This window comes from Acomys russatus, chromosome 21 (assembly GCF_903995435.1).
Source record: "Acomys russatus chromosome 21, mAcoRus1.1, whole genome shotgun sequence".
NCBI classification, from domain to species: domain Eukaryota; kingdom Metazoa; phylum Chordata; class Mammalia; order Rodentia; family Muridae; genus Acomys; species Acomys russatus.
The window spans coordinates 60,227,444-60,249,115 of NC_067157.1; the positions used below are offsets into that span (position 1 = coordinate 60,227,444).

Consider the following 21,672-nt stretch of genomic DNA (forward strand, 5'->3'; position numbering starts at 1 on the left):
ATCCACTGCCTTTAGTATCCATCAGAAAATGAAAATATGGAGTACTAACACTCAAAATATTAAGACATGAAACATTTTATCCACTTATTTTTTTGGCTATTCTGAGTCTTAGTTAACCAGTGAATGTCTTTAATCTCTGAACTGCTCCTGTAGTTGGGCAATGCCTAGCACAATGTATTTAATGAGAGAAGTTTCAGACACGTAGACTATTTTTAGGGCATTTAATGATAAGGTTTCCAAAACTCTATGAGCAATTAGCTTCAAAGATGCAGTGTACAAACATATAATCATGTCTATCTTCGACATCTCTGATCACAATAGCTAAGGCACTAAAACTCAGCATTGTGGAACCCTGCTCTGAGCATTCCCCCCACCTCCCCTCTCTTCTTTTCCTCCCCCCCAACCCTGTCCCTTCCCTCCCTCCATCTCTGTCCCCCTCCCTCCCCCCTCCTTTTCCTTCCCCCTCGCTCCCTCCCCCTCTCTCCCACCTTTCCCCTCCCCTCGCCCCCTCTCTCTCCCTCCCTTTCATTGCCGCCCTCTCCCTCTCTCCCTCTTTCTTCCCCTCATCTCTTTCTTTTCTTTCTCTGTGTAGCTCTGGCTGTCCTGGAACTCACTCTGTAGACCAGACTGGCCTCAAACTCAGAGATCCATCTGCCTCTGCCTGCCAAGTGCTGGGATTAAAGGTTTTGTACCACTACCACTGCTTGCATTTTCTTTTTTAAGACACACTGCTTTCCTCAGATGAAAAAATTCTGTTTGGATCAGTTAGATATATCTTACTATAGTACAAACAGGATTCAAACCCAGGCTGTCTGAATCTGGAGCACAGGCGTCTAATTATTCCGCAACCGTCCACCTCTTAATAATAAAGGAGGAGACAAAACGTAGTACATAGTTTAGTATATCAACTAGTGCTTATCTTTCAGTGGACATATAAAACACACTTTACAATCCACAGAGCACATAAAGCCTCACACTTCCTTTCTTCCTTCCCTTCCTCTCTCCCGACCCCACCTCCATATCCATGCTTGCATATGTCTGTGCGTCTACATGTATCTATAGCCTCATCTTGTTCTGTTACCATGGTAATCTGGCTTTGTAATGAGTTTGGCAGTATCCTTCCTTTCCTCTTTATGGAACAGTCTGATGATCATTGATGTAAGGAGGGGGAATATTTTCTCCTCGTCCTCGTCCTCTTCCTCGTCCTCTTCCTCCTCCTCCTCCTCCTTCTTCCTCCTCCTCCTCCTCCTCCTCCTCCTCTTCTTCCTCCTCCTCCTCCTCCTCCTCCTCTTCCTCCTCCTCCTCCTCTTCCTCCTCTTCTTCCTCCTCTTCCTCCTCCTCCTCTTCTTCCTCCTCTTCCTCCTCTTCCTCTTCCTCCTCCTCTTCCTCCTCTTCCTCCTCCTCCTCTTCCTCCTCTTCCTCCTCTTCCTCCTCCTTTCCTCCTTTTGGTACTAGGTATCAGGCAAGGGCTGTGTACATGCTGTGCATGTACTATATCACCAAAACATTCTCACACCATGGTCACTCAAAAGAGGATGTGGCTTGAACATGCTTTATAACCCACTCTAGTCTCAAACTCAAAATTTTTGTGCTTTTGCCTCTAGGATTACAGGAGTCTGACACTGTCTTAGTCACCATTCTGTTGCCGAAAACACACCATAGTCACGGAACTCTTATCAATGAAATCATGTAATTAGGATGTGCTTACAATGTCAGAGGCTTAGTCCACTATCATGATGGCAAGGAGCATGGTGAAGCACACAGACAGGTGCGAGAGAAGGAACAGGGCTCTCTAGCTACAGGCAGCAGGGGGACAGAGCCACTGGGCCCCAAGGCAGCAGGGGACAGAGCCACTGGGCCCCAAGGCAGCAGGGGACAGAGCCACTGGGCCCCAAGGCAGCAGGGGGACAGAGCCACTGGGCCCCAAGGCAGCAGGGGAACAGAGCCACTGGGCCCCAAGGCAGCAGGGGGACAGAGCCACTGGGCCCCAAGGCAGCAGGGGAGAGAGCCACTGGGCCCCAAGGCAGCAGGGGGACAGAGCCACTGGGCCCCAAGGCAGCAGGGGGACAGAGCCACTGGGCCCCAAGGCAGCAGGGGAGAGAGCCACTGGGCCCCAAGGCAGCAGGGGAGAGAGCCACTGGGCCCCAAGGCAGCAGGGAACAGAGCAACTGGGCCCCAAGGCAGCACGGGGGACAGAGCCACTGGGCCCAAGGCAGCAGGGAAGAGAGCCCACTGGGCCCCAAGGCAGCAGGGGGACAGAGCCACTGGGCCCCAAGGCAGCAGGGGACAGAGCCACTGGGCCCCAAGGCAGCAGGGGAGAGAGCCACTGGGCCCCAAGGCAGCAGGGGGAGAGAGCCACTGGGCCCCAAGGCAGCAGGGGACAGAGCCACTGGGCCCCAAGGCAGCAGGGGGACAGAGCCACTGGGCCCCAAGGCAGCAGGGGGACAGAGCCACTGGGCCCCAAGGCAGCAGGGGAGAGAGCCACTGGGCCCCTGCTTGAGCGTTTGAGACCTCAGAACCCACCCCCAGTGACTTACTTACTCTAACAAGGACACATCTTTTAATCCTTTTAAACAGTGCTGCTCCTGGTGACTGAGCATCCAAATCTGTGCGCCTATGGGGCTATTCTCACTCAAGTCGCCACAGACACTCTATCCTTCTCAGCCTCAGTTCTTTCTCTAAGGGTCTGGTAGAATTTAACAGTGAATCTATCCAGTCCTGGGCTTTTCTTATAGGGAGACTCCTTATTAATGTTCCAATAGTATAGGCTGATATAAATATGGTTGGACTTTTTTTTAATCTCCTGGTTCAATTTGATAAGTCATATATACCTGAAAATGTATCCATTTATTCAGAGGCTTTTAAATTTACTAAATTAGAATTTTTCAAAGTATCCCCTATTTATTGCTTAGGACAAATGGTATCTGTTGTAATCTATCATGCCTAATTTGATGTGTTTTTATCTTCTCTTTCTTTAAGTTCATTTGGACAAGGGATTTTCTTTTTTCTTTTTCTTTTCTTTTTCAAGAACCAACTCCATTTCATTAGTCCTCTGTATTATTCTTTTTATTCTGATTTCATTAGTGTCAGCTCTGATCTTCATTATTTTTTCCTTCTATTTTGTATTTTAATTGAGTTATTCTTGATTTTATAAGATCTAGAAGTATATCATGTATTATTTAATTAAAATAGCTTTAATTTTTATAAGTTTGGGCATTCATGGCTACAAACTTTGCTCTTAGACATGCCTTTATTATGTCTCATAGGTTCTACCATTTTTTTTCTAGTAAACCTCAAATTCCCCTCTAATTTGTCCAGTTATCTACTAACTTCTCAAAAATACATTAGTTAATTTAAGGGTATTCTTATATTTGTGTTTTCCCTTGCTATTGATTTTTAGTTTTACCCAGTTATCATCTGATAATATGCAATAGGTTATTTTAACTTTTTGTATTTGTTGAGATGGTCTACAGTGTGGTGTGTTTTGGAAAGTTAAACAATACGCATTAAGCACATATATTTTACAGCTGTTGGGTGGAATATTCTGCAGTTGTCTGATAAGTCCGTTATTATCTGTGGTATTATCTGAAGTTTTAAAAATATTTTTATAATTTATTTATTTATTTACATGTACATGTGTGTATGCCCATGTATGTGCCTGGGGTTGGAGGAATCCCCTGGAGCTGGAATTATAAGCATTTGTAAGTTACCTGATATGGGTGCTAGGAATTGAACGCCAGTCCTCTGTAGGAACAGTACATGTTCTTAACCTCTGAACCATCTCTCCAGCTCCCTGAAGTTTTTTTTCCCCCGAGATAGGGTTTCTCTGTGTAGCCTTGCCTACCCGATTCAATTTGTAAACCAGGCTGGCTTTGAACTCACAGAGATCTCCCTGCCTCTGCCTCCCCAGGTGCTGGGACTGAAGTTTTGTTTTGTTTTGATTTGGTATTTGACTGAAGATTTTTAAATTGACTTTTTTTTCTGGATGATCTATCTATTGATGACAGTGATATATTAAAATCACCCACTGTCCCTTTTTTGCCTAAGGATTATGGCATTAGGTACCTGAATATTTGGTTTGTATATTTTTACAATCAGGTTTTCTTAATGATTTTCCTTCTATTAGTACTGTCTTATTTAGAGTTTCTATTGCTGTGATGAAACACCATGACCAAAGCAACTTGGGGGTGGAAGGGTTTATCTTGCTTACATTTCTACATGACAGATCATCATCAAAGGAATTCAGGACAGGAATTTACACAGGGCATGAACCTGGAGGCAGGAGTAGATGCAGAGCCGTGGAAGAGTGCTGTTTATTGGCTTGCCCCTCACAGCTTGCTCAGCATTTTTTCTTCTAGAACCCAGGACCACCAGTTTAAGATTGGCACCTCCCACTGTAGGCTTTGAAACCCACCTTATTCAGGGGTTCTTTAACAGCTTTACCTTCCAACTCACCTACCCTTGACAAAAGAGAAAGAAGGCTCATAGTGACAGTGGAGGTAGGCCTTCTTAGACTCAGATCCTTGGGGCTGATTTCAGCCTTTGTTGTCAGGATTTCAACAGTAAACACAGCCGTAGGAACAAGCAGCAGCGGGAGAAACATCAAGGACCAAAAGCAGCCTCTTAGAATTTTTCTCTGGAACATTTCTCTCAAAGTGGATTGATGAGCCGCCAAGCAACAAGAAGCATGAGAATTGATGCAGACGTGAACTGTATGAGTTTTGGGGTTATCTTATAGCCTCCCTGAGTCTTTAGGGATGTTTTCCAACTGGCAAAGACCACCCTCTACCCCCCACCCCACTCCCCTATGGAAGAGTTTGTATTTATAAGTGAGTTGGTATTTTTTTCTTTTAATATTCTTTATTTGTTATCTTGGCATTCTGGCTGCAGTGTAACCTGAAGAGGTTTTTTCCTTCTGGACATATCTATTTAAGGATTCTACATATTTTTATTAGTTTTTCTATGTCTTTAATTTTGTATCTCAACTCCTTCTTTTATGCCAAAGAGTCTTAGGTTTGGTCCCTTGATAATTTCTTAGAATTCTTAAAAATTATGGTCATTATTGCTTTTACTTCTTTATTGTTATTTGAATAAAATAATCACTCAATTTCTTTGTTTTTTATTAATTTATTCATATTACATCTCAATTGTTAGCCCATCCCTTGTATCCTCCCATTCCTCCCTCCCTCCCTCTTTCCCCCTACTCCCCTCCCCTATGACTGTGACTGAGGGGGACCTCCTCCCCCCTGTATATGCTCATAGGGTATCAAGTCTCTTCTTGATAACTTGCTATCCTTCCTCTGAGTGCCACCAGGCCTCCCCATCAAGGGGACAAGGTCAAAAATGGGGCACCAGAGTTTGCATGAAAGTCAGACCCCACTCTCCACTCAATGGTGGAGAATGTCCTGTCCATCGGCTAGATCTGGGTAGGGATTCGAAGTTTACTGCCTATATTGTCCTTGGCTGGTGCCATAGTTTGAGCAGGACCCCTGGACCCAGATCCACGCATCACAATGTTCATCTTGTAGGTTTCTAGGACCCTCTGGATCCTTCTATTTCCCCATTCTCCCATGCTTCTCTCACCTAAAGTCCCAATAGGATGTCCTCCCCTCTGTCCCACTTTCCTGGTAAGTGAAGACTTTCATGGGACATGCCCCTTGGGCAAGTGTCCAGATATAAGTGAGTATATACCATTTGACTCTTTTTGCTTCTGGGTGAACTCACTCATTATGATAATTTCTAGTTCAATCCATTTGTCCACAAATTTCAGGAATCATTCAATTTCATCTTATTCAATTTGCAGAATTTTTTGCCCGAGTTGTTTCTTTTGTTTGTTGGTTGTTGGGTTTCTTTGTTGGTTTATTTGTTTTCTTTTGTTTTTTCTTTCTTTTCTCTTCTTCTTTTTTTAATGTAAAATCTCTGGTGGCCCAAGGAAACTCAGACACCTAAGGATGACCCTGAACTCCTGACTCCCAACCCAACCCTTCTGATTTTACCTCCCAGGTTCTGGGGTTATTAGCATGAGCCACCCGCCGCTGCTCTCATCTAAGTCTTTGGATGTCATTCACCTCTTTACTTCACCCTCCATCTGCTTTATTGAATTCTCTTTGAGGCCAAAGATGATTTCTAAAGCTATACTTTTGAATTTTTTTTATCCAAAATCTTAACTATTTCAATATTATGGTATTTAGTCACTGAAGAGTTATGGATACTTGAAGAATCTGTATTGCCTCATTTTTTCATTTTTTTGTGTTTCTAAATCTCAACTTGCATATATTTTAGGATATATACATATCTATATTCCTTTATATGTCTCATATTTTATAGGAGAGACCTCTTAGTGAGTAGTGTTCTCTTGATGTGTGAATCTCCCTACCATCCACTGAATAGCATAGATCACAGTTAACAGCAGTTCAAAAAGAATTGGACTAACTAGGAATTTAGAAACTAGTGAGTGGAAATAATATTAATAATTAATTAAGAAGCAGTGGAGGAAGGAATAAAGAATCAGATAGGAGAGTGCATTTATTCCTTTTCTCATTTACGTGTGGCAGTACCTGAGAAAAACAAATAGAGAAAGGGAAGGGTTTATCTGGGATCACAGTTTTAGGGTACAGTCTACGTCAAAGAGAAGGCATGATGGGTGAGGTAGCTGGTCACATTGCATCTACAGTCAGGAAGCAGAGAGAGACTGAGAAGCTCGTGCTCTCCTTCTTTTCCGTTTAGAACCCCTCTAGCCTGTGTGGTGGCACCGCCTGGATTCAGGGCATCTTTTCTTTCAGTTAAACCTTTCTGGAAACAGTTCCATAGATACATTCAGAAGCGTAGGTCTGTAATGATTATAATCTACTGAAGTTAACAATGAAAATTAAAAATTATAGTGAGAATAAAAGCATATGGGATGAAGGTTTGATAAGATATAATAGATATTGATTTACATACAGGATTTTAGATGCACCAAGATTGGAAAGATGTTTTCTTCAAGTTGTCAATACAAATAGCCAAAACACTACGAATGAAACATTTATATAATTCCTGATTATTTTATGGTTCTTCTTGCTGTAGGTAGTTTATTGTATATGTGTGTAATAATATAAATGTATATGTAAAAAAATAAAAATAAAAAATGAAAGAAGTGAAAAAAGAGAAAAGAATAGTAATGCAAAGGATAAAACACAATAAAACCAACACAGAAGCCAAATGATTAAAAAATGCTGACAAGATAAATGCCAATGTTCCTCTTTGCCTGAGGAATTAGAAGATAGAATGTTTACTTTTTTTTTCAAATGTTTTGCCAAATAGTTCTGCAGTTTACTTAGCATGGAAGAAAGATGAATATTGAGTCATTTTTGCTCTAAAGTCCTAACTGATTAGACTAGAAAGGTCTTTTTGCTATGTAAGCCTTACTGTAGTACCCACAGTAGCATGGCAGTGAGAGCAAAGGCTGGGGTGGTGAGACCTGGATACCGTGTGATCCGTGTGCCTAGCTATGTAGTCTCCATCCTAACATGTATTGACACTTGATCTTGCCTCTTTTTAGAAGCCTTACTGCAGTTTCCAAATGTAGCCTTCCTCTATGTGTCATGGGCATGTAATCCTATATGCTGCACCTACATACATTCCCATGCACAAAGTAATTATTTGGTAGTTTTCTGTTTATCCAGTGCTGGCTAGAGGGCTTTGGACCGCAGAGATATAAGAATGCAAGTGTAGGGCCTTCTCATGCCAGAAGCTCACTGTTTGTTTGTTTGTTTGTTGTTTGTTTTGTTGGTTGGTCGGTCGGTTGGGGTTTGGCTTTGTTTTTAGAGACAAGGTCTTTCTGTATATCCCTGGCTGTCCTGAAACTCACTCTGTAGACCAGGCTGGCCTCAAGCTCAGCCTTCTGCCTCTAGAATGCTAGGACTAAAGGCCTGTGCCACCATGCCTCAGGTTATAAGCTCACTCTTGAGGTGGCTCCCCTCCATGGCCCTGGAGAGTAAGCTAGGATGTGCAGGGCCCTCTCCCCAGCATCTGCTCCCTGTGTAGACCACACATCTCCCTCCTTAAACTGTATTTTTGCAGAGTTTCAGATCATGTGTCTGAGGCCTTCCTTGCTCTTCCTTAAAGTGCTACAGAAAAGCATCCTCCTCTTTGCCACTACTTTATCTGCTGCTCAATGTTAAGAGCCATTGTTAACTTTTACAAATCTGAAGTTAAATCTTTCTGTGTTTCACCTGGCATTTGTCTACTGTTCCCAGTGTCATTCCTGTGCCTTTCTTCACCATCTACATTCCCTTGTGGTCAAGCAATCGATCATAATTTCAAACTTGTAAAGACGCCAGAAGCTGCCAGATATCTCCAGTCTACTTTCTTATCATCTTATGTAATTCTTTTTAAAATGAATAATTGTTTCTCTTCATTTTTTAACTTTAACATCATTGTTTCTGCTCTGAGAGTATAATTTCCCTTTTCCCCCAGTGTCTGTGTATCTCATTTCCCTAAGAATTCAGCATAGATTCTCCTCCTACATAGACTTTTCTAGAACTCTCGGCCCACATCCATCTTCTTGAACTTATTTAATTATGGTGCCATGGTTTCTTAAGCTTTAATATTAACACTCACTCTATTCAACAGTTGGTGTTCTAACATTTTTATTCACTAAATTATAAGTTAATATATTATTTCTCCAGACACACTGTAAATCTATGTGAGCTGAGATGCCTGTTTTGAAGTTTCTTGTATTTCAAGGTTAAGGGTCACACATAGACTGTGACAGTGCATAATTGCTTGTTAACTGGGATGTTCTGTTCCACTGATCTCAGAAGATATTTTTCAGTAGAGCAGTGCAAGCAGGGAACATAAATCAATTAAAGTTGGCACTCAAGACAAATGGACCCACCATCCCCATGCACAATTTCCTGAAGCCACAGTTAATAAAGACACAGCCTAAGTGAGGTTACTGCTGCTCTCAGTCGTGTGCTAATTCTGGCTAGGCGTCCCATTTCTCACTCACTCCACCATATCTAGCTGGGCAGGTTACAACTGTCTCAGCTGTGATGTTTTAGAACCACTAGGGTTCATATGTAAAATCTACCACAGAACTCTCCTGTTCCTTCTATTCTTCTCTCTATTCCTGTTCCTGAACTTTCCAAGAATCAATGAAATCCATTTACTCCCTGTACATTCTGGCAATTGCACAACTGCTCAGGCTATGCAGTGTTGTTTAGACACAGAATAAATGTCCCGACTGTTTCTAAGAGGACACGTCTGTCCTCTTCGTGAGTGCCCAAGCAAGGCATGGAGTAGAATGAAATGGAGTTTATCCCTTCATGGATCCCATAGTCTTCTGTGATTTAAATCACAGAAATCTGTAGTTTTATCCGAAGAGTTGTTACCGCAATACATTCCATTCTTCTAGCCAGAAGAAAGTCCAGCAAAGTCTGACTTGATAAATTTAGCCAGGAGCACCATATCCATTTTATGAGCATGGTTTATAGGAGATTAAGTGCTAAGACACAGGGCCACTAACGGAACAAGAGCTCAGGAAAGAAGACACATGTGCGCTACACTCAGTGAATAAGGTGTGATGCAGGAGGTGGGGTTTCTTCAGAAGTGTAGATGTAAGCTGGGGCAGAAATGTTCAAGGTAGAAGAGAAAAATTGAATTAAGCCAGGGATTAAAAAAAAAATAAGTCTTGTGAGTTCAAAGAAAAAGAGAATATTCATGCTGAAGCCAGGGAGGTTAGATAGCCAAGGTATTTTACACTGTTCATATTCTCTCTCTCTCTCTCTCTCTCTCTCTCTCTCTCTCTCTCTCTCTCTCTCTCTCTCTCTCTCCTCTCTCCTCATTGTTTGTGAAAGCTTCAATACTGGGTTTTATAGTGAAAACAGAAACCTGACAAAGAAGAAAAAGAAAAGCATGCTATGTGGAAGAGTATCTGGGTAGTCTAATTGCTACTCTAAAAACACAATTATTGTCAGATTTTATAATACATTAAAAGGGGATGATATTTTCCACAGTAATACCTAGAAACTGTATAGCAAATTGTTTTATTGATGTACAAAACATTCAAACTGCTGAAGAGATTTATCAGTATACCCAAGGAAACAATTCAAGGTAGGGGGACAGATTAAACAGTTTGACAGTTATTTCTTCTTCTTCTTCTTCTTCTTCTTCTTCTTCTTCTTCTTCTTCTTCTTCTTCTTCTTCTTCCTTCTACTCCTCCTCCTCCTTCTTCTGTCTTTTTCAAGACAGGGTTTCTCTGTGTAGCCTTGGCTGTCCTGGGTTCATTTGGTAGACCAGGATGTCCTCAAACTCACAGAGATCTACTTGCCTCTGCCTCCCCAAGTGCTCGGATTACAAGGGTGAATCACCATGCCTGGCTGCTTCCTTTCTTCTTAGACGCTCTAAGATGATAGAAGTTATGAAACAGCTTTGGATTTGCTATAATTTCTAGGATCACCTCACAGTTCCTCCACCTACTTCCTCTTACATTGTTGCCATGGCCATCAGACACCATACTTCTCCATGCAGCTGTATCATCTGGCATCAATTTCCTTGACAAAAACAAAAGTGCTTCTCTTTTGATTCCAGCATCAGCCAAACTGTCTCCTTGTGCTTTCTCTTGGTACCCAGCCACGGCTCACTAGCACACCCCTTCTCTTGGCTGTTGATAAAAACTGTTTTGCTCTAGTATCCATTGAGAGAAAGTAGAGTCTATAAAAGCAACCTTAGTAAACTTTGAGAGAAATAGTGCATACCTTCAAATAATGTGCCACAGACAATACCTCCTCAGACTGTTGTGCTGACTCCATGTGAAGTCAACTGAATGTGGAGGCTGAAAAAAAAAAAAAAAAAAAAAAAAAAAAAAAAAAAAACCATTGGCAACAGCAACATGTTTCAGATGCAATGACCAAAAGTTAATTTAAAACCAAATGAATGTTGAATTCAAGTTGCTTAGGGCACTGCTTGTTTATGTTGTATCACATAACTTCACTACAACCTTGGTTCACAACATGCATAGCTCACACTGTGTGTACTGTGCACTGTAAGCATAAGGTTATTATGTAGTTTAAATACTGATTTCTGTACCCTCCAATGTCTGTCAAGCTTTGTTCTGAGAATTTTCTGTCTAAATGTTGTGTGGACTCTGCTCCCCAATTATCCCCAATATGTCAATAAAGCATTTTACATCCAATTGATGAACAGGGGAAAGAATAGGGCTAGACTTCTTGCCAGCCAAGGGAAGATTAGTTAGAAGAACAAATATGGAAGCCAGGCATGGTGGCACACATCTTTAATCCTAGCACTCGTGAGGCAGAGGCAGGCAGACTACTGTGAGTTCAAGGCCAGCCTGGTCTACAAAACAAGTCCAGGACAGCCAAGGCTAACACAGAGAGACCTTGTCTCAAAAAAACAAACACCAAAAATAAAAACAAAACAACAATAACAAAAGAACAAGAAGAAATACGGGATTCAGCCATGGAGAGATGTCCAAGGGAGATCAAGAGCAAGGAGTTGAAGCCCGGAACCTACAAAGTGCAAGCAGTGCTGGGATGTTTGCTGGGAGTAAGACAAAATAGCACAAAGGGTTAAGAACCTACTTAAACTGCTCAGATTGTGTTGTGAAGCCTTGTATTACAAAATAATCTCGATTATCTGTATGATAGCTGGGTTAAGAAATAAGCTAAAAGAAACAAACACATAAAAATAACTTCAACAGTCTACCATCAGTCACAAGAGGAGATATAGACAGAAAAATGTACTGTCAGCTAAGAAGTCAAATAAATGAGGCCTGAGAAATCATGAATTGGGGGTATTTGTCAAAAGTCTTTCACGAAATAGTGCATAAGAAAGCAAGGACATCATGAGTAAAAAACAAAAGCAACATTAAGGAAGCAGACAGTTAACATAGAATATTCTTACTGGCAGCCTGACTATAACATGAAAACTTCAATAACCAATAGCCACAAATAGTTCCATGGCTGAGTGATATATTTAATTGATTAATTATCTTAATTCATTCATTATCTCAAACATATTTATGACAGCTGAGAAGCAGTAAGTAAAGAGTAAGCATTTAAAAAATAGGTCAAGAATATGACTAAGGAAACATTCAAGAGAAAGGGCATGGATCATTAGAGAGCTGGCACACACAGAGACGAGTCCCTAGTCACAGAGATGAGTTTGCACACTTGGTAGCTCAAGTTTATTCCATAACGTTGGAGGACAGGAGTTGGGCCTGAGGTATCTAGAGACCGAACTATGCAATGAATCCGTACCCTCTTCTTTTTTTATTTTTTACATATACATTTAAATTATTACACATATATACAATAAACTACCTACCAGCAAGAAGAACCACGAAGCGATCATGAATTTTATTCATGTTACATTCATAGTGTTTTGGCTATTTGTATTTGGCAGCCTTGAAGAAAGCATCTTTCCTATCTTGATCTATCTAAAATTCTGAATGCAAATCAATATCTGCCATATCTCATCACTACCAACTTAAAACATCTATCTAGACCTAAAAACATCTTAACCCCTAAACAACTACGTTTAATTGTAAAACTAAACTATCTGGTCTTCAACCCCGTCAGAGATTTGAGAAGGAATAAAATTAATTACCTGAGTAAACAGGAGGTGCAGATTAACAGAATCCCAAATGAGAAGATGACAGAGACAATTTGCTGCCTGAATAGCCACCCAAAACTCTCACTAACGTTGGAGCATCATCTTCAGCCTTCGGGCCCAATATATCTGACAGACATATTTGTGAGGCAGGAACTACTGAGGACTTGCCTACCCTGTGTTCTTTGCAATGGTTTATAACCCTTACTGATGCACCCTAAACAAAAAGGAAGCACGTGCTTTATTAATAGAGCACCCTCCGATACAACTGACCTTTAGAGTTGTAGACAGCAAGCGTTGCCCTTTTCCTCATGCACTCCATACGTCCTGATTTCCAGTTGCAAGAGGAGATACAGCTAGAAATAGGCGCCGTCTACGCACAGGCACACACATGTTGCTCTTCTAGGGGTGATGACATCTCCAGTGCTATCAAAGGAATCTTTTGTGGTTACATAACGAAAGGTTGAAAGATGTTCATTTTGTTCATGCAGAAAGCTAAATCTTTATTTTCAAGCTCTTTTGCTCAAGTAATTTGTTTATGTGGGCCAAAATTCCTGTGTGTGTGTGTGTGTGTGTGTGTGTGTGTGTGTGTGTGTGTGTGTGTTACCTAGATAATCCTGAGCCTTCAGTTCCCTACTCTAGCCAGAAGGGTAATCTCATTTGAAGATGAACGGAGAAGGGGAGGGTAATAGTCTCTGTTGACTAGTAGACCGAAAGGCTACTAGTTTCCATTTTAGGCTTGAGGCTTGAGTCTTCAGAGCATCTTTTGATGAATTCAGTGGCTCAATTGCACGTAAAGACATAAACTAGATTCTTCGCAAATCTTTGTCTTCTCAGAACTGGAAGACAGCAGAGGATGTGGGCAAAGAACAGCTGAACATATAAAAATAGCTAATTTCTACTTTGAGTTTTATCAACTAGTATAAAACCCTATTTTAAATTTGCAAATGAATTAAAAGTTCCATATTCACCAATCTTCAATTTAATTCCCTCCATATATATTAATCTACATTTCCTGTGTTAAGCTTACTTTTTCTAAATATTTCCAGAACACTTAAATACTAAACCAGTTTTGTTTTTTTTGTTTTTTTTTTAAGATAGAAAGGTATCCAATTCCTTGGAGAATCTCTGGAACTTTCCTTGTACACCAGGAGCTTATCAGGAATGTAAGGAGGAGGTATAAATGCCTGTAGTCCCAGGACCAGCTCAGAGCTGTGGGTGAATGGTGCTCTCGCTGTTAGACCAAACTCTGTGGCAAAACCGCAGGGCCTCACCTTGCCAGGCAAGCAGGCTGCCACTGAGCAAATCCACATTCCCTGGGCTGCTGCACTTTAAATTGCAAGTAAGAGAAAGCAGTTCAAAGGGGGCTTAAGAGAAAAGCAGATTAATTGTTTCAGATAACTCACTGTAAAGCAAGGAGCCTGGGTTGTGCAAAGGTGGATGAAGGTGCTCAGCCAGCAGCATTTAATGTCCCGTCTACTGTGCTGCCTTTCTCTGTATTCATTTTCCTCTCAAGCCATTTTTCTTTCTTGACTGGACAGTGCTGCACCTACCTCCTATTCCTCTAACACACACATTAAAAGAAGAGAATTTCCAGCAAAAGTCTTGGACTGTTGCCTCTAAATGTGTACGTTTTGGCCACATCCCCAGCCCCAACCATAAAGACTATATGATACTTCAAGGGAACCGTTTGTCCCAGTCACACACAAAAGTGAGCAAATACCCCATGAGCAACACTGACAGATATCCAGTGTTACCTTCTAGAAAGGGAGGTGGACCCCTTGCATTAACCTTAAAGGAAAGCAGAATGCAGCTCATTTTTCCACAGAAACATCAGCAATTGAAGATGTCTGCGTTGAGTGTGGCTAATGCAGGTACAGGCCAGACTGACAGCTGTTCCGGCAGCAGGGCTGGCAAGGGATTCCTGGATCGGGCAAAGCTTAGCCGACATGACTCATAAGGTCACTTTCGACTCCACAATTCTATTATCCTTGTTAATTTCCCCAATTTAATTTGCAGTACAGGATAAACAAACCAGCCTAATTTGATCTGGAACCTCTGCAGGCTATCACAGGTCATTTAATCCAAAACACATGGCTCTAGCCGATCCTGCGTTTTCTAAAAATCACCTAACGGACTTTGTCTCCACAAGACTCTGTGCTATTACATTCGTGCATGACTTTTTCCAGGCTCTTGATTGTTTGACAATTGCCTTTGGCTTTCCTTTAGATTGGTGTAGAGAGAACACAAGAGTTTTCTCCTTTCTGAATGTTTCTTAAGTCATATGAATTGTGAGCCCAGATTAATGTTACATTGCTTACATCTCTACTTCACAGTGTGGCTTTCTCTTTTCAAGTTCGAGTCTGAGAAATTGGATATGGCCTATACATAATCACAGGCCTGGAAAAATCTACCAAGGCAAAATTTCAGAGTTGACTGGTCAGATTTAAAATTTTGATATTAATATAATTTATAAAATAAATTTGATATACTACAACCTCATTAGAACTGGGTATTAAAACCACCTGAGTCTCATTATTGTGAAACATACACATAGGCCAGTCAGATGGCTCAGTCACCAAACCTGACAACCTGAATTTGATTCCTGAGTACCACACGATAGAAGGAGAGAGCCCCAAAGCTGTCCTCTGTGCTTTATACAGATGCCAACATATGCACATGCCCACACATACTCTCTGTAATTCATAAAGAAAATACAAGCATGTGTTAAAGTTATATTTCTTAACATTCTCTAAATATACTTAACTAAAGTGTCTTCACAGTTGAAAGCAGCTGCCACAGTGTACATATTCTGTTTAAATGACTACTGCCATGCTGCAAAATCCAGCCAAACAGTGGGCTCCTACCAGTGTACGTCCTCTCTTATAACTGACACTATTTCTTGTCTTTTGCAGTGAATGTTGTGTCAATGTTACAGGAATTTTGGGAAAGCAAGCAGCAGCAAAGAGCCACACTGTCCAGTGAGGGCCTGGTGGTCTATGAGTCAACGCCGTCCTCCGGACCTCCCTTTGTGAGCTATGTGACTCTCCCTGGAGGGAGCTGCTTCGGCAACTTTCAGGTAGGAGCAGCTGGCCCCTTGTTATCAAACGGTAACCGAGCAGAGTTGGCCTCTCACAAAATAGCTATAAGTTTTTTTAGATATAGCAGATAAAACTGAACCATATCCTATAACATATACTGGAAAAAATCAGCCCCAATTTAAAAAAGAAAGAAAGAAGAGGTTTTTATTGTGATGTGCCCTGATACTTTCCTACAGAAAACGAATTTTATAGCATAGCATTTCATTTCCAAGATACCTGTTGTTCTTTCCCTCAAAAATATTCTGGAGTAAAATGTATAGAACTAGAAAATAGTTACAAAGCTTTCCAATACGGCCTTTTTTATCAGTTGAAAAGCTGCATTACCATGACTTTGTTGTGATTAAGTATTCGTTAATTTGACCATCCTGCGGCACAGTCTTTAATCCAGCACTCAGGAGGCAGAGGCAGGTGGAGCTCTATATGTCCAAAGCCAGCCTGATTTACACATAGAGTTCTAAACTAGGGCTACATAATGCAACCCTGTCTCAAAACTAACCACTAACTAAGTAAATATTAAAATAAAAAAAAAAAAACTTAAGTCAATGTAATCAGTCTACTTTACACCAAAGCATAGACCAACAGCAGAGAGTTGAGCGCTGAGACCAAGTACCTACGCGTACTGCAGGCCCTGCCTCTGCCTACTTGTAACCCCTTGGAAAACTTATTTATGCTTCCAATTTTCCAAGCTTTGAGATAGGAAATACCCACAGGATTAGCCAGAAATCATAGCAAGTACATTTAGCATGACATATGTGCTACACTGCCGGCTTTCCAGGTATTATAACCCTCACCCACTAGGTGATACTCTTCTCTCTTTATGTGTAGATGTAGGCATATTTTAAATGCTCCTAGGCAACGGCGGATTCGCCTACATTATACTCAACATCTGGTTATCCAGTGAGTCTCTGGGAAACATCAAGCAGGCTGAGGATGTGTTCCATACCCTTAGGAAATCAATATTTTTTTAAGTTATGGTAATTATGGAGTTATATCTAAGGGTCACTGCAAGCACAAGCAAGGGAGCTTCTAAAATTACCGGTCCTCTTTACAAGTTCTCCTTAAATGCAGTAAACCATCTCTCATTCAGGGACTAACACTGTGGCTTCACTAACATGAAAAAGCATATACAGCCACGTTTCTTTCTGAGCCTTGGCAGCTAAGAAGCCTGGATGAAAAATGTCAGTGTATATATATTTATCATGTATGTGTACAGAACTCAACACTTTTAAAGCTATCCTCATACCTGGTGTTATTTTTATTTCTACTTAAATTCTCCCTTTGAATTAATTATATCACTCCACTTTATATTATTGCCTGGTATATCTGCTTTACACTGTCTCAAATGCTTTGTGTAATGAGAGAAGGGTACAGTGTTTTCAAGCTTTTAAAACTTTCAAAATACTGTGTGTGTGTCTGTGTATCTGTGTGTGTGTGTCTGTGTGTGTGTGTGTTCTTTCTCACTGTGCCATGCTGCTTGTGTGAAAGTCAGAGAACAGCTGGTGGGAGTCAGTTGTCTCCTTCCATCATGTGGGGCCTGGGGCTCAAACTCAGGTCATCAGTTTTGGCGGCAAGCACCTTTACCAGCTAAGCCTCCCCACGACCCCCAAAAAGTATAGTTTAATAAACAAACAGACTAACAAACCCATGCTGTGTAGATGTTGGAGATTATTGGGGGATGTAAATTGAAGCTGAGGTATATGGTTGAAGGTATCTTAGCCAACTGGGAAAGATAAAGTGTTCTCAGTATAAGGAATGGTGTGTGCAAAAGCACACCAAAAGAGGGAACCACAAACACTTTCAGGATTATCAAAGTGCAAGCTTGGAAAAGACTCATGGAAGATTACGTTTAAATACTTGGCCATCACATTTTACAAAGGAATATAGATTCCATACCAAGTAAGATCACAACCCTGAGTGTGAACAGTATATTCAGATGTGTTTCTGAAAGACTGCTCTTGTGGCAACGTGAAGACGCTTTAGAACTAAGCGAGGCTAAGACCGGCAACTCCAGGAAGTGAGTCCCTAACATCTATGGGGTGGAGCTGCAGCATAGCATGGTTGCCAAAGAACAGGGAAGGACAGAGGCTGGCAGCTGGGACGTTGGGAGGAATGCTCCGTTTTATCTTTAGCCATTGGCCAGGGAAGACGAGGCAGGAGCGGACTCTGGAAATCGTGGTCAGAGTCAGTGAGTAGTGCACTCTGCTTAACAGGTGTGCTGAAGAATTGTTTGATGCTGCGTTTGTCCATTAATCTGGTTTTTAAAATTATATTGAATATATTGAGTATATAGTTGGCTTTTGGGAAAACTTTAAGGTCACTGACATCAAAATAGGTCAAAATACAGCAAACTTGGTTAACAAAATACATAGTTCATTGAAAAGATAAATAAGAAAGACATCTTTGAAATTTCTGACTAATAAAAAACAAAGTAAAAATTTTAAGAGATGTTTCTCACTACTTAAGAGACAAATCATACACTCATAGGAGTGTAATACAAGCACACTACAAAATATCATTATGTTAAAAAAAACATAAGAGGTCTGTAGAAATGCCTATTACAAAGGACATAAGTTCAATTCTGTACACCCTCATCAAGTAGCTCACAATCACTTCTAATCCCATCTCCAAGGGGGTCTGATGTCTCTGGCCTCTAAGGGCCCCTACACACACACACACACACACACACACACACACACACACACACACACACACAAACACACACCACACACACCACACACACACACACACCATGCAAATAAATACATCTAAAAACCTACCATTTTTGGCTAGTAGGAAACTATATTATCTTTATAACTCCTCTCTAAAATTATTTCCAAAGAAAAAAGCTTGGCTAGAGAGGAGAACTGTCAGTCTAAGTCCCTCTGCGGCAAACGCCTGTTCAGCTGGCTCCAGCTCCCCTCCAGGCTTTATCTCCTAGAATCCTTTCTCCCACACTTGACGTTTTGGCATCACCCCACCTCCACCCCATGTCTTCATCTCTTCTAGTCACCCCCACACTCACGGTGAGACCCATTCTTCAGTGATCCTGCCCCGCCTTCCCGGTCTCCTCACAAGAATGTATATCCTCTGTGTCTTCCACTGGAAACAATCTACCTTTTCAGATTCCCCAAAGCAGTTATGTGCTTCTTCTCTGTTAGTGTCTAACCCGTGCGTGTGTCCGGTCTCTGTAATAAAACACACACACCCCAGAGAAGGGGCCCATAGCTTTACACCCTTCACAAGCTTAAGTACTGCTGTGTCACATAGTAACAGCCTAATACATTTTGTTGAAGCAATACCCAAAGGAATGAATAACAAACCCCAACAATAACTTTATGTCATTATCCTTGTATATAACCAATAATCTGCAAAGACATCCCACTACAAGGGCTCAGTACCCCTGGAATGAACCAACACTGTCTTATTTATACCTATGGTGAAAGTACTGAAAGTAAATCAATGTGAAATAATTCGTCTACAACCCCTTCATTTTCTCTGGATTTTATGACCATGAATAACCAATGATGGCTATGCTTATACCCAGGCATGCATTGTGTTTACAGTCAATAAAAGCACTTATTATAATCTATCTAAAATGGAATGCATTTGTCGTATAAAGTATATATATAAAGGACATGCGTCTAAAATTTCTAGTGCCCTTGTTTTTGTTTTAACTACCATGAGAATTGTGACTTTCCTTCTTGTATCATAAATTTTGACTCAGATGATAGGACTGCCTTTAGGTGGTGGATCCAACATCCTCTTTGTGGCCTTAAAAAAATAAAAGTGAAATCCATCAGCAGGGAGGCTCTGTGTGACTTCTCTGATCATCTCGAGGTCTCTGCTTCCTTATGTTTAAGTTGCCATAGTTTAAGGTTCTCAGGGGGATTGTTAATATTTTTGCTTTAATAGATCCAGAACTTCCTGAATTGAATACATTTTGAACAGTGTTTGGGTGGCTGGCAATCCAATCTAGCCCCTTAATCCATTTGTCCCTCCAAAATATTATTGGGAAAAGAAAAATTAGAAAAGAATAGAGGACTGAAAATTTCTCTAACGATGATATCTTACACATTTTCTTTTTCAGTTCAAAAACCATCTAAAATGCTTTTTTCACCATATAACATTTAACTATGTTTTGCCAACAGCTGGCCTATACACTTTGTCCTTCTGTGCATTTTCTCATAACCAAATGCCACCCGTGTACATAGCAAATCATCTAGTGACGGATTATTAATGCCAAGACCACGAGCTGGAGCGTGGAGAAGCCATTATGCCTGAGTAGGCTTCTTGCTACGCCATGGGCATCGCCTTGAGCGGTGCCAAGTAATGGGAAATACTTAGAGTACGGGCTACGCTTAAAGAACTAATCCCTCTGCTTTCAGCGATTTCATGAAAGCTGTAAGAAATTACACTCATTCATTTCTTTAAAACAGTGGTATTCAGAATAATCTTTAGTTCTCTGACCAGTAAAAGAAAAGCCTTCCAAGGCTTTGAAGGACAAAAACTAACACTGTTTTTTATGCAAAGCACCTCTCCTTGGAGTAAGAGGGAAGCTTGTGTCCATGAGGCCAATTAAGACATTTTCAGTTGATCTTGACACCATAGTCCTCCCTCAACAAAAATCCCATTAGATGGGGGTGGGATGGAGAGAAAGCGAGAGAGAGAGAGAGAGAGAGAGCAATCACTGTAGTCCTGCCTTTAGATCAGACCTTCATACATTACTACAGTATAGAAAAAGAGAAGTGCAAATATGGTGTTATTCTCAAATATCTAAACAATAAACAAAATAACCTATATGGATACAAAACTTTTCCCAAGAAATTATGCTGGAACACACCAACATTGCTTCTTTTAATTGAAGAAAACATCAAATATTATAAGCATTAAATAGAGATTCGTGCATTCTGAGCATATTTTCATTATCCCACTTGTGGGGGTGGAGCGTCTAGGCAGTTAATCCTCCCGTAGCCACACATCACAACCATGAAAGCCAGCAGCATTTCCCACATTTACCATAGAAACAAGCAAGGCCCCAGCTCATCTTCCAGCCCCGCCATGAATTCAGAAGGAATCCCACCCACTGTTCCAGCAGTTGGGTTTTTTTTTCCTAAACCCAAAAGAAAACTCGAGTATGTTATTTTATATTTTTATTTTAAACGTTTTTGATTTTTTTTTTAAAGGCTATCATGTGGTCTTCTGTATAAAATTGTCTAGGATAATTTGGAATGAGGGATTACATTCTTATCTTTAGTAAAAGCAAAATTTCCCTTACATATAGTACTATACTATGTAATTATTTACATATGTAAATATGATTAAAGAAAAATGGAAATATTGATGTGATAGTTTTACATATTTGAAATGTAGAATGTTTAACTTATTATGGTAGTATATCTTTCTTAACTATTGGGGGGCTATTGTTAAAAGTGTTACATAGAAAATAAGCATAGGTGTTCAAGGCTACAGTGTGATTCCTCGACTAGTCGTATAATGCCAGGTACGTGAGGTTGAAATATTCGGTATTTCTACCAGCGGACTTTTGATTGGTTCCCTCGACCCGTGTTTAACTCATCTCTGCTGTTGTACAATGGCCTGTACAGTAGGGAGCCCAAGAGAGACCACTTGGAGCAGGTTTGTCCTTGCAAAGCTCTTTCTCTTCATTTCATGGACTTTATTTTGCCACTCTGCTTTTCAAAGTCATTCCTTATGAAAATACCTAAGAAAACTACTTTTACAAAGATTATACTGAGTACAAGGAAAAGTGGAATGCTGTATGGAATTTCTTTCTTTTTTTTTTTTTTTTTTTTCTTCTTTCTTTTTTTGTTTGTTTGTTTGGTTTTTGTTTGTTTTGTTTTTTGAGACAGAGTTTCTCTGTGTAGCCCTGGTGGTTGTCCTGGACTTGCTGTGTAGACCAGGTCGGCCTCAAACTCACAGCAATCAGCCTGCCTCTGCCTCT

At 40.8% G+C, this 21,672-nt stretch overlaps 1 protein-coding gene across 1 annotated transcript in view; it reads left to right on the plus strand.

Annotated features, from left to right (window-relative positions):
* Positions 1 to 21,672, plus strand: part of Lix1 (limb and CNS expressed 1) — a 54,475-nt gene that overhangs the window by 8,676 nt on the left and 24,127 nt on the right. The window contains exon 2 of the mRNA XM_051164489.1: positions 15,528 to 15,691. Within this exon, the coding sequence (XP_051020446.1) occupies positions 15,528 to 15,691 (164 nt within the window). The remainder of the gene's footprint in view (positions 1 to 15,527; positions 15,692 to 21,672) is intronic.